General features: G+C 49.3%; 1 protein-coding gene across 2 annotated transcripts in view; it reads right to left on the reverse strand.

The window, feature by feature from the left end:
- Positions 1–25,495, reverse strand: part of ORC5 (origin recognition complex subunit 5) — a 714,766-nt gene that overhangs the window by 268,220 nt on the left and 421,051 nt on the right. For both annotated transcript variants that reach the window (XM_069628073.1, XM_069628074.1), the window contains exon 10: positions 5,624–5,736. In XM_069628073.1, coding sequence (XP_069484174.1) covers positions 5,624–5,736 — 113 coding nt within the window. The remainder of the gene's footprint in view (positions 1–5,623; positions 5,737–25,495) is intronic.

Raw genomic sequence — 25,495 nt, forward strand, 5'->3', positions numbered from 1 at the left:
AACAACAGTGCGAGGACCTGGAAAACAGATCGAGGTCGTCCAATGTAAGAATCAAAAATCTGCCGGAAACCATAGGGGAACCGGACCTGAAGTCGACGGTTGCGCACTAGTTTGATGAGATCCTGGCTGAGGAGGGTGGCTGAGGAGGGGGGCCCGGGAGTGGGGATCGACCGCATCCATAGAGTGGGCCCCAAGAGGGGGACCTGAGCGAGACCCAGAGACGTGTTGGTGGCCGTGACCTCTTATGCCCAGAAAGAGCAGATTCTGAGAAAGCCAGACTGACCCCCCCACGCCCCCCGGTGAGAGTGAATGGCCAAGAGTTGCAACTTTACCAGGATCTGGCTAAGTCTACCCTTATCAAAAGACCGATGATGGGTCCGGTAATGCGCCACCGTTCTGCTGCCCAAGTGAAATACAAATGGACCTTTTCGTTTGGCCTTCGGTTTACCTGGGAGGGTTCTCAGTACAGAATCACCTCCCGCGAAGAAGGAGAAAAGATATTGGGCAAACGTGGAGGGGAAGGTGCACACCCGAAACCCCAGTGGAAACCCAGGGGGCCAAATCAGCGGCAGGGGTGGGAGACGGTCCACAAGAAGGGAACTGATAAGAACGCTTAGCCAGCAAAAGGTCACTAATCAAGAACACATAGCGAGTCAAGTGTCGCCCTGGCATTCTCCAGCCGAACAAAAATGATATGACGGAATCGCCCGATGGCCTATCAGCATGCCGAGGAGTGGAAGCGGATGACCTCGAATGGATTCTCCAGTGGGGTTTAGGACTCCCCACAAAGAGTTTATGGGGGGGATTTATGAACTGGGAGCACTGGACACTTCGTCTCAGGGCACATAGCAACCCGGTTCTCATCTCAAGGGATTTTGTTGGGGGGGCCGAGGGGTGTTCATGGGGAAGTTGTGAGTTCAAGACGACAAAACGAACATCTGGCACAATACAGAGTACACCAAGAGAAAGGGGAGACCTAGGAAAATCCACACATCAACCCTCCCATGAATACAATACATAAAATTCCCAAATTGGAAAGACAGGCAGGGCTGCAGAAAGCCAACATTCTACTGAGACACACATAAAGAAGAGTGACAAGGCCCGAGTGAGGATAACAGGGGCGAAGCATATCTTCCAATCAAATGCTGAGGGGAAGAGGGCGGGTGCCCTGATAGCCATAAAAGACACACAAAGTGCAGATTCATGACCACAGAGCTGACAAGAAAGGGAGATACGTCCTCTTGAATATCACAATTGAGTGGAGGCAGATCAACCTGGCTTCGGTCTACACCCCAAATGTGGGTCAAGAGGCATTCCTGAAGGAACTGCTGCGATCACTTGAACAATTTGCTACCGGAGACATCATTCTGGGGGAGACCTGAACAGGGCGTGGCATCCGACTCTAGATAGGACGGGAAGATCCAGCGAGGGCTCGAAAACCCCCTCGGAAGCATTGAAGAAGGCATTCGATTCCCTCTCCCTTCACGATACCTGGCGATCAATTAACGGGGACCGGCAGGGCTTCACGCATTACTCATGTGCACAATTCTCTATCGAGAATAGACTATATATATGGGTCTCCACAAATCTCCAAGGCACGATCATGGAGGTAGAGACAGGCCCCATCGTCCTCTCGGACCACGCCCCACTATTGTTGTCTTTCGCACTCAAAACCAGGGAGGGTGGAGTCTGGACCTGGCGTTTTCCATCGGAGCTCCTACAAGACAACGCTGGTGGAGGAAATTCAAGAAAAGATCGAACTGTACTTCACCGAAAACGACACAGGGGAGACCTCTCAATGCTTAGTATGGGACGCCTTTAAGGCGCTTCTTAGGGGAGAATTAATCGCCCTGAAATCAAAGAGGTATAAACAACTAGCGCAGTGGGAAAGGGACCTTGAAACACGGCTGCGAGAAGCATAGAGAGGCAGCGGCGACCCCAAGCAGGGCCAAGAGGCGGGCCATGCGGCACATCCAGGGCCAACTGGAACTCCTTCATACTCGGAAGGTGGGCCTCTCCCTCATGAGGATGAAACAAAGATATTACATCCTCGCCAGCAAGGCAGGATCCCTTCTCGCTCGACAACTCCGGGAAACAACCAGGGAGAGAACCATCAAAGCGCTGGTGGACCCCTCAGGTTCTAGGAGAACAACAAACGAAGAAATGGGCGAGATTATGGGAGACTTTTATCGAGACCTATACGCCACCAGCAACCCAAAAGAGGAAGACCAAAAGACATATCTCAGGAAAGTGCCTCTGCCGCAATTGACCGAGGTAGCCCGGGAAGCGTTAGACCAAGACATCACACTGGAGGAAGTTCTGCGTGCCATCAAACAACTCCCCAAGAACAAGGCACCAGGCCCAGACGGGTATACACAGGCATTCTATAAGAAATTCAGGCATGTATTAGCCCCTAGACTCACAAGCCTTTTCAACACCTTTAAAACTAGGGGCAGTACTACCCCTTCCATGAATGAGGCAAAACTAGTGCTTTTCCTGAAGCCGGATAAAGACCCTACCCTCCCAGGTTCCTATAGACCAATTGCCCTCATAAATCTGGACACAAACCTCTTCACCAAGGTGTTGGCCAACAGGCTGGCAGGACATTTGTCCTCTCTGGTGGATGCGGATCAGTCAGGCTTTGTTCCCTCAAGGCAAACAGCAGACAACACCAGGAGAGTCTGCCACATCATAGAAAAAGCCGAGCGGACAGGTATGGAGGCTATCCTTGTAGCCTTGGACGCTGAAAAAGCGTTCGACCGAGTTGAATGGTCGCAATTATTCCGAACGATGACACACATGGGCTTTGGGGACTCGTACATGAAGATGATCAAGGCAAACTATAATAGTCCCGCCCTAAGAATTGCCGTCAACAGCTTTCTGTCCAAACCTGTCGCCCAGACGAGAGGCACAAAACAAGGGTGCCCACTATCCCCCCTTCTGTACGCCCTCTTTTTAGAACCCCTTCTGGCGAGGATACGACAACTAAGCCGAATTAAGGGGGTACGAATGGGCAGGCTAGAACATAAAACCATGGCCTTTGCAGATGATATGTTGGTATCCCTGACGGACCCCTCCAGTTCCCTGCCCGCACTTATGAATGAGCTGGAGTCTTTCAGGGCCATCTCGGGCCTCAAAATATACAAAAGTAAATCAGAAATATTAAATCGGTCAGCGGACCCCACAACTATATCGACCCTGGCTCGGGAACAAGGAGTGAAGGTGGCACGGGACAGTATAACCCATCTAGGAATTAAACTTACCTCCAGCATCCAGCAACTTTACAGGACAAACTATCCAGAACTCCTCACCCACCTCCAAAAATTACCGACAAGATGGACACCACTATCAACCTCGTGTTGGGGACGAATGTCAGCAGTCAAGATGACGATCCTTCCTAAAGTCTTGTATTATTTTCACGCTCTCCCAATCAGGCTCCCCAGATCATTTTTTCACTCTCCCAACAGGATGACATCAGCATGCGTGTGGCAACGCAAGAGGCCAAGAGTGGCGATGGCTACCCTAACAGCAGCTGCAAAGGAGGGAGGCCAGGCTTTTCCACACTTCAGAAGATATTATGAGGCGGCGCAACTGCGAGTCAAACAGTGGGTGGCGGATTCCCCCCCAGGCCAAATGGACGAAGCAGGACATAGCAGTGGCCGGGGGCCCACTCTCTAACCTTCTCTGGTCCCACAAGAGGTACAGACACGCGAATACCCGCCTGAGCGAGATATTGAGTGCTCCCCTAAGTGCGTGGGACTCAGCGGTAAAAAGGGGGAACTTAACGTCACATCCATCCCTGTTCACTCCCCTCTTCCATAACCCTGACTTCCTACCGGGAATGGACCCAAGGGCCTTCATGCCCTGGAAACAGGCGGGCTGCACAAGGATTGGCAACATGTTTAGAGATGGAGCACTTATGTCGTTTGAAGATTGTGTTCAAGAAATGGGATTACCGAGGACGGACAAGTACCGTTACACCCAACTGACTCACTGGCTCTCCTCCCCGATCAATGAAGAAGGAACGAGAAACCTCACTGAATTCGAGAACTACCTGATAACAGACCCCGGCACGTGCAAACTAATATCCAATCTGTACACCCATTTGAACTCGCAGGGGGAAGAAATTAGATGGAAATACATGAGGAGGTGGCAGGAGACACTGGGGGTAGATATCCCGCGATCCCACTGGGAAGAGGTCTGGTGGAGTGTTAAAACACTGACAAGATCCACCCACCTGAGGGAAATGTGGCAAAAAGTTCTGCTGCAATAGCATCTTACACCAAAGAGACTGAAGGAAATGGATGGTTTATGTTGGCGTGGATGCCGCCAGGAGGGGGACTGGAGACACATATGGAGAACATGACCAGTTATTGCTCGCTTCTGGAAAGAGGTCGCCGCCCAAGCTGGACAAATGGTTCAAGGTCTGGAGAATCTTAGAGAGGAGGTTTGGCTGGCGGGCTTTTGGGACCCCATGCAAAAATCATACACCAAGTGCCAGCGGAAGGTGGTTATGGTTCTGGTGGTGTCCGCATGGTTGGTGTTGGCCCAAGGTTGGAAGCAACGCTCCCCACCGTCACAACTCCAATGGCTCAGGAAGGTGTGGCACTTCATTACGATGGAATGGACGACATGCAAGCTTCAGGGCGCCACAGAGAACTTTCTGGTGGACTGGGGTCCAATACTTGCAGAGTGACTATATGCTTCAATGGTGCCCCCATAATATCTGCATTCTAAACTTATTTTATTTCTGTATTGATCGCTAAAGTGTGTTAACCATGTTTTAGTCGTCTTGAGTCTCGGGGACTCTGGAGGAGGGGGGAAGGAGGGAAGGGAAGCGGAGGTAGTTCCTGATGTTGTTTAAAGTTCTATCTGAAAATCAATAAAAAGATTATTAAACAAAAAAAATATCAGTCTTTATGCAATTTCTTAGAAGATATCAACCTCCAAAAATAAATAGAATAAAACATCCTCAAAATTGCTCGTAATTTACATGTACAGAATTTCTAATCAAAGCTCTAGTTTAACTAAAATAAATACAATAAGATTTAGGACATATTAGCAGTTAAGAAAAAATCTCCCCAACTCCTCACGATCAATTGTATTCACTAAAAAAGGGCTGTTGAAAGTAAACAGCATTACAACCATGATGGCCACTGGTCTGTGTTTCCAAGCCTACCCCACCCCCTCCGCCCCCCTGTTGCCCTAAAAATATTAAATGTGTCCCTAACGAAAAGGAGAAACTTCACTATTCCAGCAGCTGCATAAATGCTTGCCTGGAACCTGCTGAGGAGCTCAATTGTGTTTCCAAGCCTACCCCACCCCCTCCGCCCCCCTGTTGCCCTAAAAATATTAAATGTGTCCCTAACGAAAAGGAGAAACTTCACTATTCCAGCACCTGCATAAATGCTTGCCTGGAACCTGCTGAGGAGCTCAATGACTGTTATATTACATACTACTTTGTTACTCGCTCTTACAGCAGCAGCAATTTGTAGATTTTTCAATGGAATAAAACAGAACATTACACTTATGCAATCAAGCAAGAAGAGAGTAAGTATGTTACCGAGAGAAAAAGCTAACATGATTAGGGCAGGAAAAGTATAATAGGGCAGAACATGCTTACCTTGACGAAGAATCTCTTATCTGTCCGCGCAGGGTTATATGAAGCCAGGTATGCAGCAATCAAGAGAAATTTAGAATAATACGGAAGTTCAACATGGGCATGAGCAGAAAGGCCTACAAATGCATAAAATGAACAATCAATCTCTATAGTACCGTACACATGAAGGAACCAACAATGCTCATTTTGCACACATTTGGCTGGTGGACGACAAAATATGTTATGGCCAATTATCGAAGGGCATGCTATAAATATTCCTTTCAGTAACAAATTGGTAATGAGTTGGAAGGGGAGCGGAGATAGCAGGGCTCTGAGATGGCCAAGTCATCTGTGGGCTATGGCTCAGTTTAGGAGTGTGACGAAATGACTACTGCCCTGCAGGAGTACAAGGATGAGTAGTGGCTAAACCGGCTACTGAGCCATAACACTTCTACAAACCAACAGTGTAATAAAAAGGCACAGCTAAGAGATGCACCTCCCTCACCTTTTGTGGGAACGTTGGCCAAAGTAAGACTATACTCTTAAAAGGGGTGTGAATGTGCGACAGTAGCAACTGAAACAGCAATAGTACAAAAGTTCTAAATTAAATGAATGCACAATAAAGGGTCTATACAAATATATATACTTTAAACAAATGAATCATACAATTAAAACACTAAAAAAAACACCCCTGTAAATGAAGACTGAAAATGTAGACCATATATTTGTTGGCACTCTGGATACTTTAGCAGGAAGGAAAAGAAAGAATTGCAATTTGGAAAAAGATGCAACAAGGGCCTTAACTAGTCAGTAGGGCCCTGCAATGCTTTTAAATTATAATATTTTGGATTGAAAAATATGGAGTTTATTCGAAATGCATTTTGGGTGCAGCAGTGGACATTTTCCTTAAGCCTCAGTGAAGGCTGCATTTTAATGTGAGCTCTAAATACGGTCTGCATTCTTTGAGTCACTAGAAAAAAATATATTGTTCCAGCCTGCAGTGTTTCAGGGATTGTTTTCAATAAAGTGCCCGATAACTTTGCATCAGCCGAAAGCAAACCATATCATTCACACTCCCATGGGAAAGAGGCCTTGTGCACTTTTCCATGCGACATTTCGGCCAAATGCCAGTGGATGATTGCAATAGGTGAACTTTCTGGAAAAGTACTATCCTGTGTTTCTGGGAGGTTTAAATTGGGGAGCATCGGATTAGGCAGACAGAAAAAGCTTCTTTGCTGGGGAAAGGGTGGACGCTTCTTTTCCTCCCTGTCCCGTTGTGAAGATGCTCTCTGCCAGCCTGGTCTGGAAGCTGTCCAGTGAAATTCTTTGGCGAGATGAAGTGGCTTGCAACTGTGCCAACGATGAAGTGATAATGATTTGTTATTTACACAGTGACTTTATCCACAGTGCTTTACAGAGACGTATTCTACCTAATCTACTTTTTACTGCATTGTATTCACTTATGTATGCTTTTGTTTTGGCTTAATAAACGGCCATAAAGAGCCAGTTTTAGAAGTTACCTGAGAGTGCGTGTGAATTCTTGCGTTTCCAGTGTACAATGTTTTTCTATATAGTGTATTGGGGGAAAAGATAATATATATAGGCATCCGTGCACTGTTTTGAAAAGCAAAACAGGCCCCAAAAATGGACTAAGCAGACAGAGGCGCCCAATAGTACCAGACTCTAGTTCTTTGGCAGCTTGATGGGGTCGAACCAGGCTTCAAATGTGGCGAGTCATGCTGGTTCAAGGTGGCGATCTGGCGTCGAGGCGGTAGCTCAGTGCAGTTCAAAGGCAGCTATAGAGTGATACAGTTCGGGGAGCTCACCAGGGTCGGCTCAAAGGTCGAGAGGCTGATAACCACTGGTTCAGCTGGACAAATGGCATGTTGCTTCCAGTGGTTTTAGTCGAGGACTGGCAGTTTGAAACAGTGACCTTGATGGTCAGAGGCTATGCTCAAAGAGGCAGTGATTTGAAGTCATCTAAAGCGGCAAGCTGGTTGTTTCAGCTGTACAGGTTAACATGCTCTGCTTGGCATGATGTGGAGTCTAGCAATTTAGATGCACAGATTCTTATGGTTTGAAGGCGTGCAGCCACTTTGAATCATGGTTCAAAGAGTCAGATCGCAGGAACCCAGTTCTTTACTTCTTCTGGTGCTGCAAGTCCTTATCAAGGGGCTCAGGGACAAGATTGGCACTTGCTCTCTCCATTCCCAACAGGGAGGAGGCTAGATAGCACCTGCACGAGTTCTTCACCTTCAGTGAGTGGCCTGGTTACCAGCGCAGCTGTCAGAGAGCCAGGTCTGGTCGGACAGCATTTTACCCACAAGGTGCCATGAGGACGGGTAGGGAGGAGAGCTTGCTTCTGCCTTGAAGCACTTGTCTTTACTTATGGCAAAGGGTTTGGAGAAGACTGCTCTCCCAACAGGATCCAGATGAACTCCTACAGACGTCCTTGAAGGTCCAAAAGTCAATCGAAGGTGTGAGAGACCCCCTCCATTATAGGTAAAACATAACAGGAAATTTGATAAAAGCAATTCTGCTTTAAGGGTTTCCCTGTCCTTGACTCAAGTGGTGACCCTTGCCTGATGTGTTTGGTTCTGCAGGAAGTGGAGGGGATAGGAAGGAGAGAAAAGCCCACAGAAAATCAAGATGGAGGGACCCTTGCTCAAGCCTGCTTGAGCTCTCTGACTGCCCTAACTCCATTCACTTCACAAATCTACAGCTTCAAAGGCTCCCTGATGTGCCAACCCCAACTCCGTATTAAGCCTTTCATATGGAATTTCCCCCTTGAAGCCTGTCTCTCAATATACCTCCAGGTGGGGGCTACTGGGCCTGGCAAGGAACATTTACCCATTCTTCCTTTCCCATCCTTCCCCCAGAAGCTCACTATCTCCAGAGCTCTGGTTCTCTCTAGGCTGGACTATTGCAACAGCCTCTTTCTAAATCTGCCTGATTCTACTCTCCGCCCTCTGCAGCTCATCCAGAACCGGACTAAGACTTGTCCTTGTCCTCAAACCCCGGGATCGTATCTCTCCAGGACTGAAATCTCTGCACTGGCTCCCAGTGGCTGCGAAGATTAAGTTCAAAACCCTCTGCATCGTCCACAAGGCCTTCTGGGGCCAGGGGCCTCAATACCTTCAAATCCCTTCTTCCTAAATATCTTCCTTCTCAAGCTCTTCGCTCATCCACCTCCAACTCCCTCAGGGTCAGTCGCTTCTCCAAGCAACGAGTTGGTGGTAGATCACTTTCTTCGGCCGGGGCCTCCCTCTGGAACAGCCTCCCTGCCCCCCTGAAACTTGAGGAGAAACATCTCTGGTTCCGGAAGCACCTCAAAACCTCTCTCTTTGCTTCTGCTTTTTCTCCCCTGCTAATTTCCTGGCTTATACTGAATCTGCACTGCTTTACCTGCCCACCCTCTGATCTCGGGCTCAGGTCCCCCCCTCCGCCAGTCGCACGCCTGCCCTGCCCTCCTGGAAACCCCCGCACTTGGGGACTGTTTTCTTATTCCCTACAGTCCTACCACGAGCACTTGACACCAGATGCCTGCACTTACCCTTCTCCCTTGTACTTGCCACCTGCTGGCCGTACTTTATTTTGTAATTTATTCTATTATCCCATGTATTGCACTGTCTCCTTCCCCCTTGCACTTTCCCCTTCCCTGTCCCATGCACTTGCGCGATCTGAATGACACCTGGCCTAGTAGGATCTTTGTCTTCCCTCGGTTGCCCCTCCCCCTTGTCTCGTCGCGCCTTGAAATACTTGTGTATAGGCGCGTTATAAATGCCTCATCATATCATACATCATATCATACCCCCAGAGAGTCTACAGGAGGTAGCTATCCTGACTTTTGTCTCATCGACTGGAATGACGACAGTCAGGCTGCCTGGAATCCACATAGCCTTTCGCAGCTGGTCCAAGCTCAGAAGAATGACACTGGTATGCTACAAATCAAATGTGACATTTATAACTATGTGAACAACCAGCCACCATACCGAAACTTAGGTATAGCTCATATTTCAAGATTATCCTTCCACCAGGCAGTAGGTTATCCTAAGGATTATGGTTCTGGATCAGAGGATCAGATTTAAATGTAACCTATCTGCACAGATTGATTTTGGTGTCATCTGCAGATGTCAAACAGGACACATGCAACCTCTGAACCTGCTCCATATCACTGGAGAGCAAACGCTGCAGATGAGGTGACTGATGCAGCAGGGCTCAGGCGCCATTTTGCGTTTGGCGTGGAGCTTTCAGAAAGGAGGGTACGATTAGCAGACCACCATTTCTGAGATGGATTTACCCGCATCATTATATTATTTGATCAAAATAAAAAAAAAAGTTAGGACATCCACACTCTTAGCAGATGGCAATTCCTCACAACGGGGACTTTGTGTGTGGCTGTTCTGAACCAGACAGGGTGGCAGAGGTAGTGATGACTAATGAAAAGCCTGATTGTGAAGGAGAGGCTTTATTAACTTTGGTATAAACAAAATCCTATTATTCCCCCTCCTCTGCCGTTGGATAAATTAAGGCACAGTTGCAACTCTAAACATGGCCTGTAGATGACACAGCCTGTCGGAGACCATGCCTACAGAAGCGCAACAGAGAGAAGGGGTGGAACTTAACAGATTCTGTGGTGTGCCACTCCAGCAGGTAAAATACTGTTGTGAAGAGTTTAAGCAAGCTATATGAACAATAAGTGCAGTCAGAAAGAATGACAGAAACTTGGTCTACACTCCTATGGTGTCATGCACAGTGACCAGGATACAATCTTATGTGGCTATGCATGGACTAGCTGATAAAACGTAGGTGAAGGGGGGGCTGCAAAGGTGCTAACCTTCCTCAAAGACATGTGAGCACTTACATCTGGTCAGTGGAAAGATCAGTGTTTCTTAGAAAATGAGGGCCTTGAGTCGAGCCTTCCTGATGTTGCTCTGCGTTGACAAGAAGCAGCAAAAAGATCTTTTCAATCAGAGGTCTTCCTGATCTGGATTACCTACAGCAATGGAGAATTCCCAGTAGTGCATCTTACAGGCAGCCATGATAGGCTGCAAAGAATAGCCTAGAGTAGTGTGGTCAAGGTCAACTAGACTTAGAAAGATACTTATGGGGCCGTGAGAGACATCTTGGGGTCCAGCACAAGGATGGAAATGGCTGACCGTGAACTTAAAGAAACAGGGAGTAACTAGCAAGATTTAACCAAGTTGCAGGATGGTGCAGTGTAGGCAATAACACACTTTGGGGGGCAAGTGGAACATCTAGAAAATGCTTCCAAGGAAGTCAAAACGAGGATGCTGGGATTCCACATGCTTCAAAAGGAGGAAAATCTACAAGCAAACGTTCACAGATCTATAATCAGAGTTCTTGATTACCAACAGAGTTATGCAAGAGGAAGTCAAAACCTTGTTGCCACCCAACAGTGCTGCCGGGGACGGGGGGGGGGGGGATTTCAGGAGGGGTGGGGGCTGGAGTCAGGCAGTGATATGGTCAGAACTGAACAATGTCGGGGGCAAATAACTCTTCCTGTGCAATGATTAAAGTCCATTAAAGGAGAGCTTTTGTAGATGGACAGCAGTGTAATGATTTTTTCTGAACCAAGTAGGATGCAGCAATAGTGGAAAGCCATACAAAAGGAATTGCTGCATCTTCTAGTGGGGGCATCTGTCTGTCAAATGAAATGTAAAATGTTCCACATGGGCCCCATTCTTGGAATATGCGGAACGAGTCCCTGAAATAATGAAAAAGCCCTCATCTCTTTGTTGGTTCTCTGGCACAAACGGGACATTGTACCTTACAGCTCTGGTTCTGTAATTGATGGTTTATAAGATTGATAACAAAACAACTGTATTTCTTGTTCTTAGCTAGCTGTCGAATTATAAAAAGACACTGAAACCATTGTAAATGCCTGTAGCCGTTCTGAGGTGGTTGAACTTCTTAAATAAAAAGATTTGATTGAAAACAAAATCACTCTGTTTCGTGCAGATGGAGGTAGTCCGATGGCTCCTGCAATACACTCAAGAGGAACTAGCAGTGAAGATAATCTGTGATGGGAAATTCATGTTTCTGGACGCATATGTCTACTTTCCTTCCGACCATGGTCTTCTTCCCAACCTTCAAGTAGGTACCCAGAGGACTAAGGCACACATATTGTCACCTTAAAGATGTGAAGAAAAATTCCACTCCATGTCCAATGATGCATGATTCAGTGCTGCCCTGTCAAGTAAGATAGGACCAGCTTTAAGATATATGGACACCCTTGAAATCAAACACTGCTGGTTTGTTCCCTCGCTACAACTATTCCAGAAGAACACCTCTGTGTGATGTATGAGGATCTGTTACTGCTCACCTACGCTGGAGCAACAATTAACATTACAACAAGGTTGGGCCATAGTTGGCATTGCATGTTATGTTAAGTATTTGAAAAAGCCCAATGTTGGCTAATGTTTCTGTAATGTTTTTAAAAAAAGTTAATTGATCGCAAATAGGTGGGAAATAGGCGGGTTTTTACACATTTCTTGAAACATGAGTAGCTCCCAATTTAGCAACACTTAAGTGGGAGGTGGCTCAAATCTAGGAGCCAGGGCAGAGAATGCGCCACCACCATTGTGAGTGTGGTTGTGCAGAATTGTATAGAAAACATGGTTTGCAAAAATGAAGATCGCATGAATCCGTGCATTTAAAAAGTTGAGAACCTAAAAATGTATGATCTGTGGAGTAAAAGAAGAAGTTCGCTAAACAAGGGTTTCAAAAAGGACACAGACTTAAAGTGTACACATTGCTGCGTACCGGCTATGGAGTATTATTAAAAAGCGCTTGCCTAATAGAATTTGATTGTATACTCGGGATTGGCTCTTACGGGATACCTTTCGGGGTATTAAATGGTAACCATCATGAACTATGGTTTTAAAGTTTTAAATGTTATATATATGTAATTTATGTACAGTAGGCATCATGGGATGTAATCGTTATTATATTAAGACGATTGATTTTAGTTGATTTTATATGACTTTAGTTATGCTACGATCAATTAGGCATGGCTAATATAAAACAATTATGATACCCGTGTACTGTATGTGTATAAATGGATTGAATGTTTTAGATTTCAGGATTTGAGGCTTGGCGATTTAGTTATTGTGATTTGATTCATATTAGTATGAATTGCAGTTTTGCAAAAGTTCCATTTGAACTGAATACAAATAAATAAATAAAACGACAAAAGAGGAGATTGTGAGCTAGTGAAGTAGAGAACATATGCTAGTTTTTTTTTGGCACTGTGGTGAGCTGGGCAGCAGTGTTCTGACTGACCTGGAGACGTGTCAGACTGTTTGGGGCGGCCAAGGTACAGTGCTTGGTCATAATCAAAGCGAGATTGAACTAATGCTGAATTCTGGAAAGAATAAATCATGAAAGGAAGAACTGGATGCAAATGGAGTAACTGATAGACACATGAGGAAGTAACAGTACTGATCGGAGGAGCAAAGGTGAGCTTTTGGTCTAGTTTGAAGCCGAGATCTCAAATAGAAGTGACCAGAGCCGCACCAGCCGGGAGAGATTAGCGCCAAAGTAGGGACGGTTCAGACAGGAGAACCACCCACAACCATAACTTCGGTTTTATCAAACTTATGCCTCAGCGGTGGATAGCATCCATGTGGAGACAGTTGGCATGCATGTTCTAAAACAGTATGTATAAGCTTTCAGGTCTCTATTTCACACAAAAGGCGTGAGAAGATTTTGTCGCAGGTGCATGAGCGAGTGTGATAGTTTCTTAATAACAGAAAGGAACAAGTTACTTACCTGTAACTGTTGTTCTCCAGCATGGGTCTGGCATGGATTCACATGCTCATGAATATTCCCCGTCGTCAGGCTGGGAATCCTCGGTAAAGAAAAAAAAAGTATCAGTTTCGTTTCTGATCTGTCTTTCGTAGTAGTAACCAATCACTGGTCTCTGCGTCATACTGACCACAGCCAATGACTGCCCTCTACCTAAGCACCGCCTCTGGCAGCCATCTTCAGATTTGGAAGCACGTGAAGTGGCAGTATGACCAAGTGAAGAGCCGCAGAGGGGTAGGCGGGAGGGTTCGCATGTGAATCCATGCCAGACCCATGCTGGAGAACAACAGTTACAGGTAAGTAACTTGTTCCTTCTCCAGCATGGGGTCTGGCATGGATTCACATGCTCATGAATAAAGAATACATAGCAGTACACACATGCACAACCACGGGAGGTGGCAAAGGCTCAACATTAAGCATTACATCAAACTCAACATTAAGCATCTTACCTCCTCACCAGGCTCACCTCAGGCGAACAGGTTGCGCAGCACTGCTTGGCCGACCCTGGACTCCTCCCTGGAATCCCGATCGACGCATTAGAATTTCGTGAAGGTGTGCGTCGACCTCCACGTAGCAGCCCTACATATGTCCCGCAGGGGCACACCAGAAAGGAACGCCGTGGTAGCTGCGATCGCTCTGGTGGAATGGGCTCTCGGACGGCCAGGCAGCGGTCGGTTTGCCAACCGATGACAGTACATGATACATCCGGAGAGCCATCTGGAAATGGAAGCCTTCGAGAGAGCCTTCCCCTGATTGACAGGTCCAAAGTTCACAAAGAGTTGTGACGTCTTCCGAAAACACTTCGTGCGGTCCACGTAGAACTTCAGCGCTCTAGCCACATCCAGCGAGTGCAAAGTCCTCTCAGCCGGCGACAAAGGCGACGGGAAGAACACAGGCAACACCAAGGGTTCGTTGAGATGGAAGTCCGACGGTACCTTGGGCATGAAGGAGGGGTGCGTCCTGAGCACTACCCTCGTGTCGTGAAAAGTCAAGTACGGGGCCTTGCAGGAAAGGGCCTGGATCTCTCCCACCCGTCGTGCGGAGGTGATGGCCACAAGAAACGCTGTTTTCCACGACAGAAACTTCAACGGGGCCGAGTGCAGAGGCTCGAACGGAGGTCCCATGAGCTTGGTCAGCACCACGTTGAGCTCCCACGCCGGGGCCGGAGCCTTCACCGGCGGGAACGATCTGAACAGTCCCTTCATGAACTCTTTCACCAGACGATGAGACCACAAGGACGTCCGCCCCGTGGTTCTGGTGTATCGGGAGATCGCAGCAAGATGAATCTTGATGGACGCGTGTGCCAGTCCAGCTTTGGCCAGCGTCAGCAGGTACGGCAGTACCTGGGGAGCCGTAATCCGTAGAGGGTTAATCTTCTGTGCGTGGCACCAGACAGAGAACCTCTTCCATTTGTGTCCGTAGCATTTAAGAGTCGAGGATGCCCTGGCCTTTGCAAGAACCTCTCTGCAGTCGGCCGGTATGTCGTATCCTCCAAACTCTAGCGCTGCAGGAGCCAGGCCTGCAAGTTTAGCGATTTCGGGTCGTGGTGGAGGATGGCGCCTCCTTCCCTGGAGAGTAGATCCGCGCCCACCGGCAGCTTGATTGGCGGGGACGTTGACAAGTCCAGAAGGTCTGGGAACCATATCTGCCTCGGCCACGCAGGTGCGACGAGGATCATCCTGCACCGTGACCTCTTGAGCTGGTTGACGAGCCGGATTAGCAGTGGCAAAGGAGGGAACGCGTAGAGGAACAGGCCCTCCCAGGGGAACGAGAAAGCATCGCCCATGCTCCTCGCCTGGGGAAACCTGCTGGCTAACCTCCGGCACTTGGAGTTCGTCGCCGTCGCGAACAGGTCGATCTGGGGTGTGCCCCACCGTCGGAAGAGGCGATCCACTAGATCCTGCCGTAGTTCCCACTCGTGGCACGAGCGCAGCTCCCTGCTGAGTGAGTCGGCGATGGTGTTTTTTATCCCTGCCAGATGAAACGGCACCAGAAACATCCTTTGGGCGACGGCCCAATGCCACAGGTCCTGCGCCTCCTTGGACAGTGCTGGGGGACCTGGTTCCGCCCTGTTTCCTGATGTAAAACATGGTGGTGGTGTTGTCGGTGAAGATCCTCACCACCTTGCCCTTGAGGGACGGAAGGAAGGACCTGAGGGCCCAGAACACTGCACGGAGCTCCAGGACGTTGATATGGAGGGACTTCTCCGTCGGGAGCCAAAGGCCTCTCGCATGTAGATTTTGGGTGTGCGCTCCCCACCCTTCCAGGGAGGCATCCGTGGTCACTATCTCCTGGTGGTCTGGGGTCTGGAAGTCCATGCCCGCCGTCAGATGCGCGCGGGTGCCCCACCACCGGACCGCGCGGCAGAAACTCTCGTCGAGTGTGATCTTCTCCTCGAAGCTGCCCGTCGTTTGGATCCAGCGCGCGTCCAGGAACTCCTGCAACAGGCGCATCCGGAGCCTGCACATGGGAATGAGGTAGATGCAAGAAGACCTCATTCCGAGGAGGGACTTGATGGACCTCACCTTGGCCGCGTCGGAAGCCAACATCCGCTGTACCTTGCCCAGGATGGACCTGGTCCTTTCCTCCGACGGGGAGGCCAGAAGGGACACTGTGTCGAGCTTCGCTCCCAGAAACAGTGCGTTTTGCGCGGGTACCAGGTGGGACTTGGCGTAGTTCACAGAGAATCCCAGGTCCATGAGAAGTTGGACGGTCCTTGCCGTGTGCTCCACGGCGAGCTCCCTCGTCTTGGCCCGGATGAGCCAGTCGTCCAGGTAGGGGTAGACGTGGATCCCCTCGCGGCGCAGCTGCGCCGCCACCGGTGCAAGGCACTTGGTGAATACCCTGGGTGCCGACCGTAGTCCGAAGGGGAGGGCTTTGAACTGGTAGTGACGCCCTTGGACCACAAACCTGAGGAATTTTCGGTGCCCCTTTAGGATGGGAATATGGAAGTAGGCATCCTCCAAATCCGACGACGACAGGAAGTCTCCTTCCTCCAGCTGACCCAGGACGTGCTGGAGGGTGACCATCCGGAACTTCTGCGCCTTGATGAATTTGTTCAGACGTCGCAGGTCTAGGATGGGGCGCCATCCTCCCGTCTTCTTCTTCACGAGGAAGTATCTCAAGTAAACTCCGGAGCCCCGAAGCCTCTTTGGGACGAGTTTGATGGCGCCCTTCCTGAGCATCGCCTTTACCTCCCGGAGAAGCTGAGGGACGTGAAGCTCTTTTCTGGCCACGGGGGGGACGCGCGGGCACCTTCTTTGAAACTCGAGCGCGTGGCCCCGGGCTAAGGCGTCCAGCACCCAACGGTCGGTGGAGATGGACTCCCACACGCTGATGAAGCTTGCCAGCCGGCCTCCCACCGGGGTGCATCGGTGGGGGCCCGACCCCACGGTCGGTTCAATCCTGTTTCGACGAGGCTTTGCCGCCTTGACCTCCTTGGCGACGACGGCGGGGTCCGCCAGACTTGCCTCGTCCTCTGTAGGCCTCCTGAGACGAGGAGCGGGCCGCTTGACGGTAGGTGGAGAAACCGCCGCCGGAACCTTTGGAGGCGCCCTTGCCTCCGCTGCTCCGAAAGGGCGTCCGTCGTTGCTGCAGAACCCCAAGGGCCCGGGCCGTCTCAGTGTCCGCTTTAATGGCCTGGTCCACTGTTTTCCCAAACAGGTTGTTCCCATCGAACGGCATGTCCAGGACTCTGGTCTGTACGTCTTGACGGAAGTCCGTAGCCTTGAGCCATCCACGCCGCCTAAGGCACACGCCGTTGCCCAACTGGCGAAATCCAGTGTCGGCGATGTCCGTCGCAATAGTGATGGCATGGTCCGACGCCACCTCACCTTCCTGTAGGATCTCCAGGGCATCCGCCCTCTTGTCGTCCGGTAGGAAGTCCAGCAGGGGAGCCAGTTTGTACCATAGCCCCCTGTCGTAGCGGGCCACGATAGCTAAGGCGTTGGCCGCTTTAATCGTCGTCGCTGCAGACGAGATGACCCTGCGTCCCATAGTGTCCAATTTCTTTCCCTCGCCGTGCGGTGGGGAAGTCGATGCGGAGGCCGCACCCCCCCCGCTTTCTTCCTGGCCGCCACGGAGACGACGGAGTCCGGGGTAGGCTGCGCCCGGAGGCACAGGGGGGCCGCGTCCGGGACCCGGTACTTCTTCTCGTACCGGTCTCTTCTAGCTGGCGTAGTGGAAGGGTTCTTGAGGAGGGAGAGGCCCTCATCCCAAATGTCATCCAGTAGAGGCACCGCGAGGACCGTCTTCCTCTTGGCCTCGCGCTGTTGATAAAGGAATCCTTGCTTTTTCTTTTCCTCAGGGCAGAGTTGGAAAAGCTCGGATGCCCTGGCGATCATGGAGTGGAACGAACCAATCTCGTCGGGCGGAGAAGCCCTGGTGGGAGGTGACGACGGTAGATCCTCGTCGTATACCTCGTCGTCCGTACCCGTCGCTGCCGTGTCAGTCCCCGTATCATCCCCTCGGGTGAACGGGGAGGAGGGCTGGACGGTGCGCGACGGCTGAAAAGGAGGTGGAGGGTGAATCCTTCTTTTCTTGGGCGGGGGAACGCCAGAAGGTCCCGGTTCAGGATCCCCCGACGGGAGAGGTTCCTCCGTCGGCAACGGTAGTCTCGTCCTTATCTCTGAGCATAAGGACTGTATAGCCAACAAAATGGCCACCGAGTTGTCTTGCGGCGCTGGCAGAGGGGAATCCGACGGGCGATCAGGGGCCCCGTCGGCACCCTCGACGATGTCGTCGTCACCCGCGTCGGGATCCATCCCGACGGGCCGGTCTTCTTCCACGCCAAGGCCGTGGCTTAAGACCTCGATCGGCTCTTCCTCCGAGGTTGAAGCCGAATCTACGACGACGCCCTTCCCCCCCTTTTTCTTCCCCGCCGGGGATTTCACAGGGGTCCTATCGATGGGCACAAAAGAGGACTCCCTCCGAGGTGGCAGGGAGACTCTGAGCCCCGAGGTCACCACCACTGGTGTAGCCTCCACAGGCTGAGCCAGGGTCGCCGCGACAGTATCGATAGAGGGCTTGGCCGGATGGATTAAGGCCTTCACCACCTTAGGTGCGCCCACCGCCTTATCCTTGAGGGGGGGACACTGCCTCGCTCCCCCTCCGATGGGGCCTTCGAGTTCGACCGGGGCCTCTCCAGGAGATTCGCCGGGTGCTCGCCCTTCCTCTTACCCGACCCAGAGCGTTGGCTCGTAGTTGAAGGTGCCGGGGAGGGTGCGCCCTGCCTGGCGCCCGTAGAGCCCGACCGTTCGGCGCTCCCGGTGCCAGCGGACTCGCGGTGCTTGGCCTTGTGTTGGACCCCCGTCGCCGGGGCGTCCTCAAAGGTCTTAGAAGACCGCTCGGATTTCTTCCTCTTCTTATCGCCGGACGGGCTCTTCCCTTCCAGCCAGTTGGCGAGACGTTGATGGCGGTCCTTCATGGTCCGCTCCGACATATTGCCGCAAAACGCACAGTCCTTCTCCACGTGCGTCTTGTCCTCATGTAAGCAGTAGAGACAAAAGGAGTGTTCGACCTCCTTAAAGACGTTCTGCAGCTGGCATCCAGGGCAGACCCTGAACAGCTTTCCGGGCATCGAGCTTCCCTTCTCCTGGGCCATGTCCGGGCCTGAGAAGCTTCTGGAGTCCTCCAAAGCGTAGCTCGACGAAATCTTCACCCTTGAGGGGCGCAGACGAATCCGACACGGGTCCCCGTTGATCGGATGGAGAGTCGGTGGAGCTTGAGGCTCTTTTGACCGAAAAAACGAAGTTTTGGAGCAAAAAACGTGAAAAAAATAGCACTAACGCTCGAGAGCAATAGCACGAGGATCCCAACACATGAACGTGCGGTAAAAATCTGAAGATGGCTGCCAGAGGCGGTGCTTAGGTAGAGGGCAGTCATTGGCTGTGGTCAGTATGACGCAGAGACCAGTGATTGGTTACTACTACGAAAGACAGATCAGAAACAAAACTGATACTGGTTTTTTCTTTACCGAGGATTCCCAGCCTGACGACGGGGAATATTCATGAGCATGTGAATCCATGCCGGACCCCATGCTGGAGAAATGCTTTCTTCTGTTTATTTATTTATATAGCGTGCCCCACCCGCAGGTATCTGGGTGATTTTACAGGTTGTCTGCAGGTTACATGTTACATATAGGTTTAAGTACATAGTAGATTAGATACAGAACATTCTAGAACATATTTACATAGTGACATTACCAGTGATATACATCCGAAATATACAAAGGCAGTTCACAAAGATATAAACAAGATAATAAACTGTTAATAACGGTGACATGCTAATGGTGGTCATAAGTCCATAGCAAAGAGCCAGCTTTGGTACTTTTCCTAAAGCTAGCGAAGAACTGGTCTGCTCTTAAGGTTGTAGGTAGAGAGTTCCATAACTGGGCTGCCATGATAGGAAAACTGCTACCCCCTTTCCTTTCTTTAATTTATATCTAGGGACCTTAAGGCAAAATTAATGCAAGGTCCTAGTGGGGCGTGTCGATGGATTTTTGACAAATTTCTCCATTAGGTATTTTGGGGCCGAGTTGGTTAAGCATTTATGTGAAAGAGAAACAATTTTAAACTGTATTCTATCCTTGATCGAGAGCCATTTGTTATTCCATCTGGCCTCCGAGATGTGTTGTCTTCTAGGAATACTTAGTGCATTGTTCTGTAGTATTTGAAGTTTATTGACAATGGCCCTCATTCCGAGGTTGGTGCTAGTCATGGCGCTACTAGCGCCATGACTAGCACCAATACCGGTACCGCCAACTGACGTGGTGGTATGGGGATTTACCGGTCCATTCCGCCCTTTGCGGGACCGGTAAGTCCCCATTTGAATTGCAATTCCCCATTCCCATTTGAGCCCCCATAGGGCTCAATGGGAAGGGGGAAGGCGGCAATAACTGTACCGCAAATTGCGGTACCGTTATTGACCCCGGTATCCCTTTGCGGGTCCCGTCCCGAACACCTGCTAAAACCAGGCGTTAAGGAAGGACCCGCAAAGGGACCTCGGAATAGGGCGCAAAGGGATTACCGGCACCGGTGTCATTACTGGTGCCCGGTATCCCTTTGCGCCCGGGTCGTAATGACCCCCAATGTATTTACTCGAGCCAATGTAGAGCGTGTTTCAATAGTCTCGTTTCCAGAGAATTAAGGATCTCGCTAGTGTAATGCAGCTGGCTGTACGTAAGAATGGTTTACAAGCATGGATCAGCTTACATGTGTACGCTGTCGCAGAGGCTGTGGTATTGACTTGGTTATGCATGTACATGGCTGAATCTAGGTTGAAACCCAGGGTTTTACCTCCTTCGCCACTGATGTCAATCCCATCTATATTGAAAGATTGAAATAGATTGCTAAATTTGTTAAGATTTGCAGATGTTCCCAAGAGCAAGAGCTCAGTCTTTTCATGATTCAGACAGAGGCCATGAGAGGCCATCCATGCCTGAATGATGAGATAGATTTTATTGACCAATGCCAAGTCATTCTCATAGTCACCAGTCAGCGGTATGAGCATCTGGGTGTCATCTGCATAGTTAGTGTAGGTGACACCCAGATTGTCCAGGTCGTCGAGCAAATGCTTAGTAAAAATATTGTTCATAGTGGGAGATATGCATCAACCTTGAGTGTTGATGCATATCTCCCACAATGTTATCAGTGTTGATTCTGCTGAAGCAGAAGGTGAGAACACTCTCATAGACCTATTACACTTTATGATCCACCAAATCGAAGGCGGCCGAAAGGTCTAGAAGGAGCAGGAGGGCCAGTTTCCCTTTATCCTTTAGTTCATCAATTTGGTTCTTCAGATCAAATCAAGTCTGTTTCTGTGCCATGTTTGGGTCTGAATCCAGAAGGCCAGAGCCCTAGAAGGTTAAGCTCCAGGTAAGACTGTATCTGGAGGTAGGCTGCCCTGTCAATTATTTTCAACAAAAAAGGGACTGTAGTGATGGGTCTAAAATGTGTGAGGATATTAGTGTCCAATATAGGTTTCTTTAAAAGGGGTAGGACCCGGCGTCCTTGAGGTTGTTAGGTGAAGTGCAAGTTTTAAATGAAGAGATGATTAGAGTGGTGATGAAGGGGGCTACATCCCTAGCAGCTTCTTTGATAATAGAGGCCGGGCAGATATCTCCCAGGCATATCGAAGGTTTAAGCGAGGCTATATTGTCTTCGACATCTTGGGTGGATACTTGGGTAAATTTGAATCGCAGGGGAGGTTTCGTAGAGTTAGCATGAGGTTCCTGGGGGGGGTATCAGGATTAGGAATGTTACATTTTTTTGCTGCTATTTTATCTTGAAGAAGGGAAATTTTGTTAGACAGTGCGTTTTGAATGTAGCTGCACCAGGTTTTATCCTTGATGAAGGTGTCTGTAGGTGGGTTAGGGTATTCCATTTCTCTTAGGAAGACAAAAAGTTCTCTTGTGCTAGAACTAGCTTTACTTATCCTATCATTATAAGTGTCCAGTTTAGGTTAAAGGATCTCCAGTTTGTATTTCGAAGTGATGTTCACTAAGTTTTCTTTGTTTAAAGTTGTTGGGTGATTTTTCCAAAGTGCTTCAATTTTCCTTTTTTGGCCCATAGGGCTTTGAGATCTGGGGAAAACCATGAGTCGAGGTGGGCTTCAAGTATGCCTTTGCACAGTTTTAGTGGTGCGGTGTTGTCTATAGCTTGGGTGATAGAGTGTATAGGTCTACTAGTTCTGCCGGGTCTGAATTAACAGGAAGAAAGTTCAAGATCAGGATTAGATACGGCCGTAACTTGTCAACTGTAATGTTGCGTTTATTTCTGGTGAGAAGTGGGGGGGGGGCTTGAAGGTTGGTCTTGATAGGTAGTGGACTATCAGATAGTGCAGGTCAGTGAATGATGGTCTGTCCAGGCATGAGGTTCAATGGAAGTTATTACTGCCTCACAGTTAAAGTCAGCTACCCAGTCTAAGGTTCTGCCTTTAGCGTGTGTAGGTTTATGGACCCTTTGAGTGAAGCCTAATTCTGCTATAGAATTAACGACTGCCAAGGCAGGTTGATCGTTGGGATCATTAAAAACTAGATTAAAGTCACCTAAAACTTGAATTTGCAAGGTGGGTTTAGTATTAGTTGATAGTAAGTTGTAATGTATTCTTCAAATGAGCTAATAGGGCCTGGGGGTCTCTATAGCAGATGCATAGTTATAGCATGTGATTTGGTTAGAGGTAGTTTAACTACAAAGTTCACTTGATGTGAGTGGAGGATGTGTAGAGACTCTGTCCTAAAGTAGATTTGCAAAGAAGGCAATGCCGCTGCCTCCGAAGTTTCTCTGTCTGATCTCAGGATATTGTAGTTGTCAGGGATAGCAAGTACGAAGGAAGGACCAGCAGCTGCACGGAGCCACGTCTCTGTGACTGCTAAGAAGTCGAATTGTTTAGATATGATCAGGTCGGCTATGTCTAAAGCATGGGCTACCATAGATCTTGCATTAATGAGCGCTCCGTTGGTAAGCAGAGATGGGTCATTTGGAGGGTTACAGGTGATGATCTGACGTTCTCTGACCAACCCAGTTTGTGTTAGATTGGTTATCTTAGATTTGGATCTCTTCTGGGAAAGTTTGTTTTGATAAAATCTGTGATGAAGACTAGTAGAAAGTGAGAAGGTTTTATTGAGTCTGGAACCAAGCCTATCATTTCTTGCATTAATAGGGCAGGGTTGGTTAGGCGTAGGTCTTTTAGCAAAACATTGAACCCGTTGGTTGGGATGTAGGGTGCAGTGAGCCGCAGCAGTAGGGAGGACATCTGTTTTTAGATAGTTGGCTCCAGGAATTAACTGAGGAAGGAATTTGGTGGCCCTAATTGTTTGTTGCTAGTGTTCGAGATTCAGTCTCAGCTTTGCGACTGGAACGATCCCCAGCGGGGTGTCACTTTTCTCCCAAATGTGACAAAGAGTGAATATACCAACAAGGTGTGCCCCTTAAGCTTAACGGCCCCCAGGGGACCGAGCAAGTGGAATTCCGCTGGGGATAAACCCTCCCTTTGAGGACAGGAGATCCCATAGAAGGAATATCAGCAATCCCCGCCTATTGCCAAGATCCCAATATTTGTGTTGGTTATACGGGACAATGGTTGGTGTGGTTTCTGACCCTCGACATGCACAGCATTCACCTGGACTGAAGAAGCACTGGCCCCGCCTACTCCCTTTCAGAGAGAGAGAAAGGACCAGTCCAACCTAGAGAGGAGGAGAGCAGCCTGCGGAGCTAGAGAGAGGGGAGGACCTTCTCCTGGCAGGATACACATGATCATATGCCAGGCTTATAGAGAAGGTCCTTGGCAGAGCCTGCGTAGCGCTCAGAGTCCTGAAAGCCGTCAGTGGCTCGCCCCAACACTGCGGAACAGCCACCGCAGGAAAGGCGGACCATCAGCACACAAACACCAGTATCCAGGGCTGCAAGGGAGCCTGAAGAAAAAGAGGTGGAGTTCCACCTGTGCCACAACGACAGAGGGAACCTGAAGGAGGAAAGCCAATGGCGGTACTTTCCCCAGTCTCTCCTGAGGAGCATTGATCAAATGGAAAAGGTAAGCAGTGGCTCCTTGAGGTAGGGAGAGCGAGCAATGAAAGCCCAAGGCAGGCTGACAGCAGTCACGCCCCAAGGTGGGGAAGAGCACCTGAAAGCCCAAGACGTCTGACAGAAGTCAAACACCACAGCGGGGAAAGAACTCCAAGAACCCTAGGTCGGCAAAGAGATTGAACCCCAAGGCAGGGTAGAGCATCTGAAAGCTCAAGCAGGTTGAGAGCAGTCAAGCCCCAAGGCTGGGTAGAGCACACCTGGGAGGCAGAGACAGGCTGAGGGAAGTCGAACCCCAGAGCAGGATAAAAATGCTGAAACCCCAAGGTGGGCTACAATCGACCAAATCCCAAGGCAGGGTAGAGAATCTGAATGCCCAATGTGGGCTGAAAATAGTCAAACCCCAGGACGCTGTAAAAAGCTTGAAGGTCCAAAGGCGGACTGAGGAAAACCAAACCCATGTTGGGGTGCTAAAGCGAAAAACAAAAAAGAAGGCTAACCAAAACCCAAGAATTGCAAGAGAAGACTGAAAGCTGAACCCAAAGCAGAGAAAGAGCTACCAAAACCCTAGGTGTGTTTTACAGCCAGAGCTCCAAGCCAGAGGTCCACAAGTAAGAGACACTGAATATGTTAAGACAATCTTTATAGTTTAAGAGACACTGAGAATGTGAACAAACTGTGCAGAAGCTCTAGTAAACAATCCTCACCAAAGAAGGAGGGTGGGGGGTCAAAAACCAGCTACCTTTCAATTAAGAGGGCCAAGGCACAAACATATTGCTCCTTTTGTTTTGATGGTGGACAGGGCACTTGCTTTTGTGTTCTAGGAGACATCCTGACTAGCACCAGTTTACTCTTTTTTGGTATACAAAAGGATCCAGCTAACAAGACTTGGGGACATCATACGTCTTCTTTTCTCAGAGATTAATAAAAAGTAAGTTTTGAACACAATGCCTCCTTGTCCATCTCCTAATTCCATTTACCACAATATGCTTTAGAAAAGCATGGCGTGGGCAGTCTTGAATTGTCATGAGAGCCCTTTAAAACAGGATTTTCTTCTTGCATGGCTTCATTACATCGAGCCAGGCTTCTTGGTGGCTCACAATGGGTCAGGTCCACATCAGAACGATTGAGTTTATTCTACACAGTCGAGCAAAGATATGCAGTTCTGCCATAGCGATAGGCTCGAAGCCAGATTGAGTTTAGACAAGAGATGGACGAGTCTGCAACTTGATGGCTCGAAAACAGCACATGCCAAAGGCAGCTCTGTAGGTCTTGAATGGCTTGCAGCAACTTGAAAGCAGTTGAGTCTGCTCAAAAGTGGTTTGAAGTGTGAATCATAGTGCAAAGTTGTTCCTTGGCTTCTTGATTTCTGGGGGACCCTGTGCGGGGTATCCAGAGATAAGCAGAGTCCTTCTTCTACCCTTCCCAGTCAGGGAGGTTGGCAGAAATCACTAGCAAGGGCTGCTACTTCCAGCAGGCAGAGTCCGGATTACTAGCGGTCTCAGTACTAGCCAGGCTTTGCCCAACACGTCACTTCAAATGGTCC

Source organism: Ambystoma mexicanum, chromosome 12, assembly GCF_040938575.1.
Source record: "Ambystoma mexicanum isolate Mex_15411 chromosome 12, UKY_AmexF1_1, whole genome shotgun sequence".
Lineage (NCBI taxonomy): Eukaryota > Metazoa > Chordata > Amphibia > Caudata > Ambystomatidae > Ambystoma > Ambystoma mexicanum.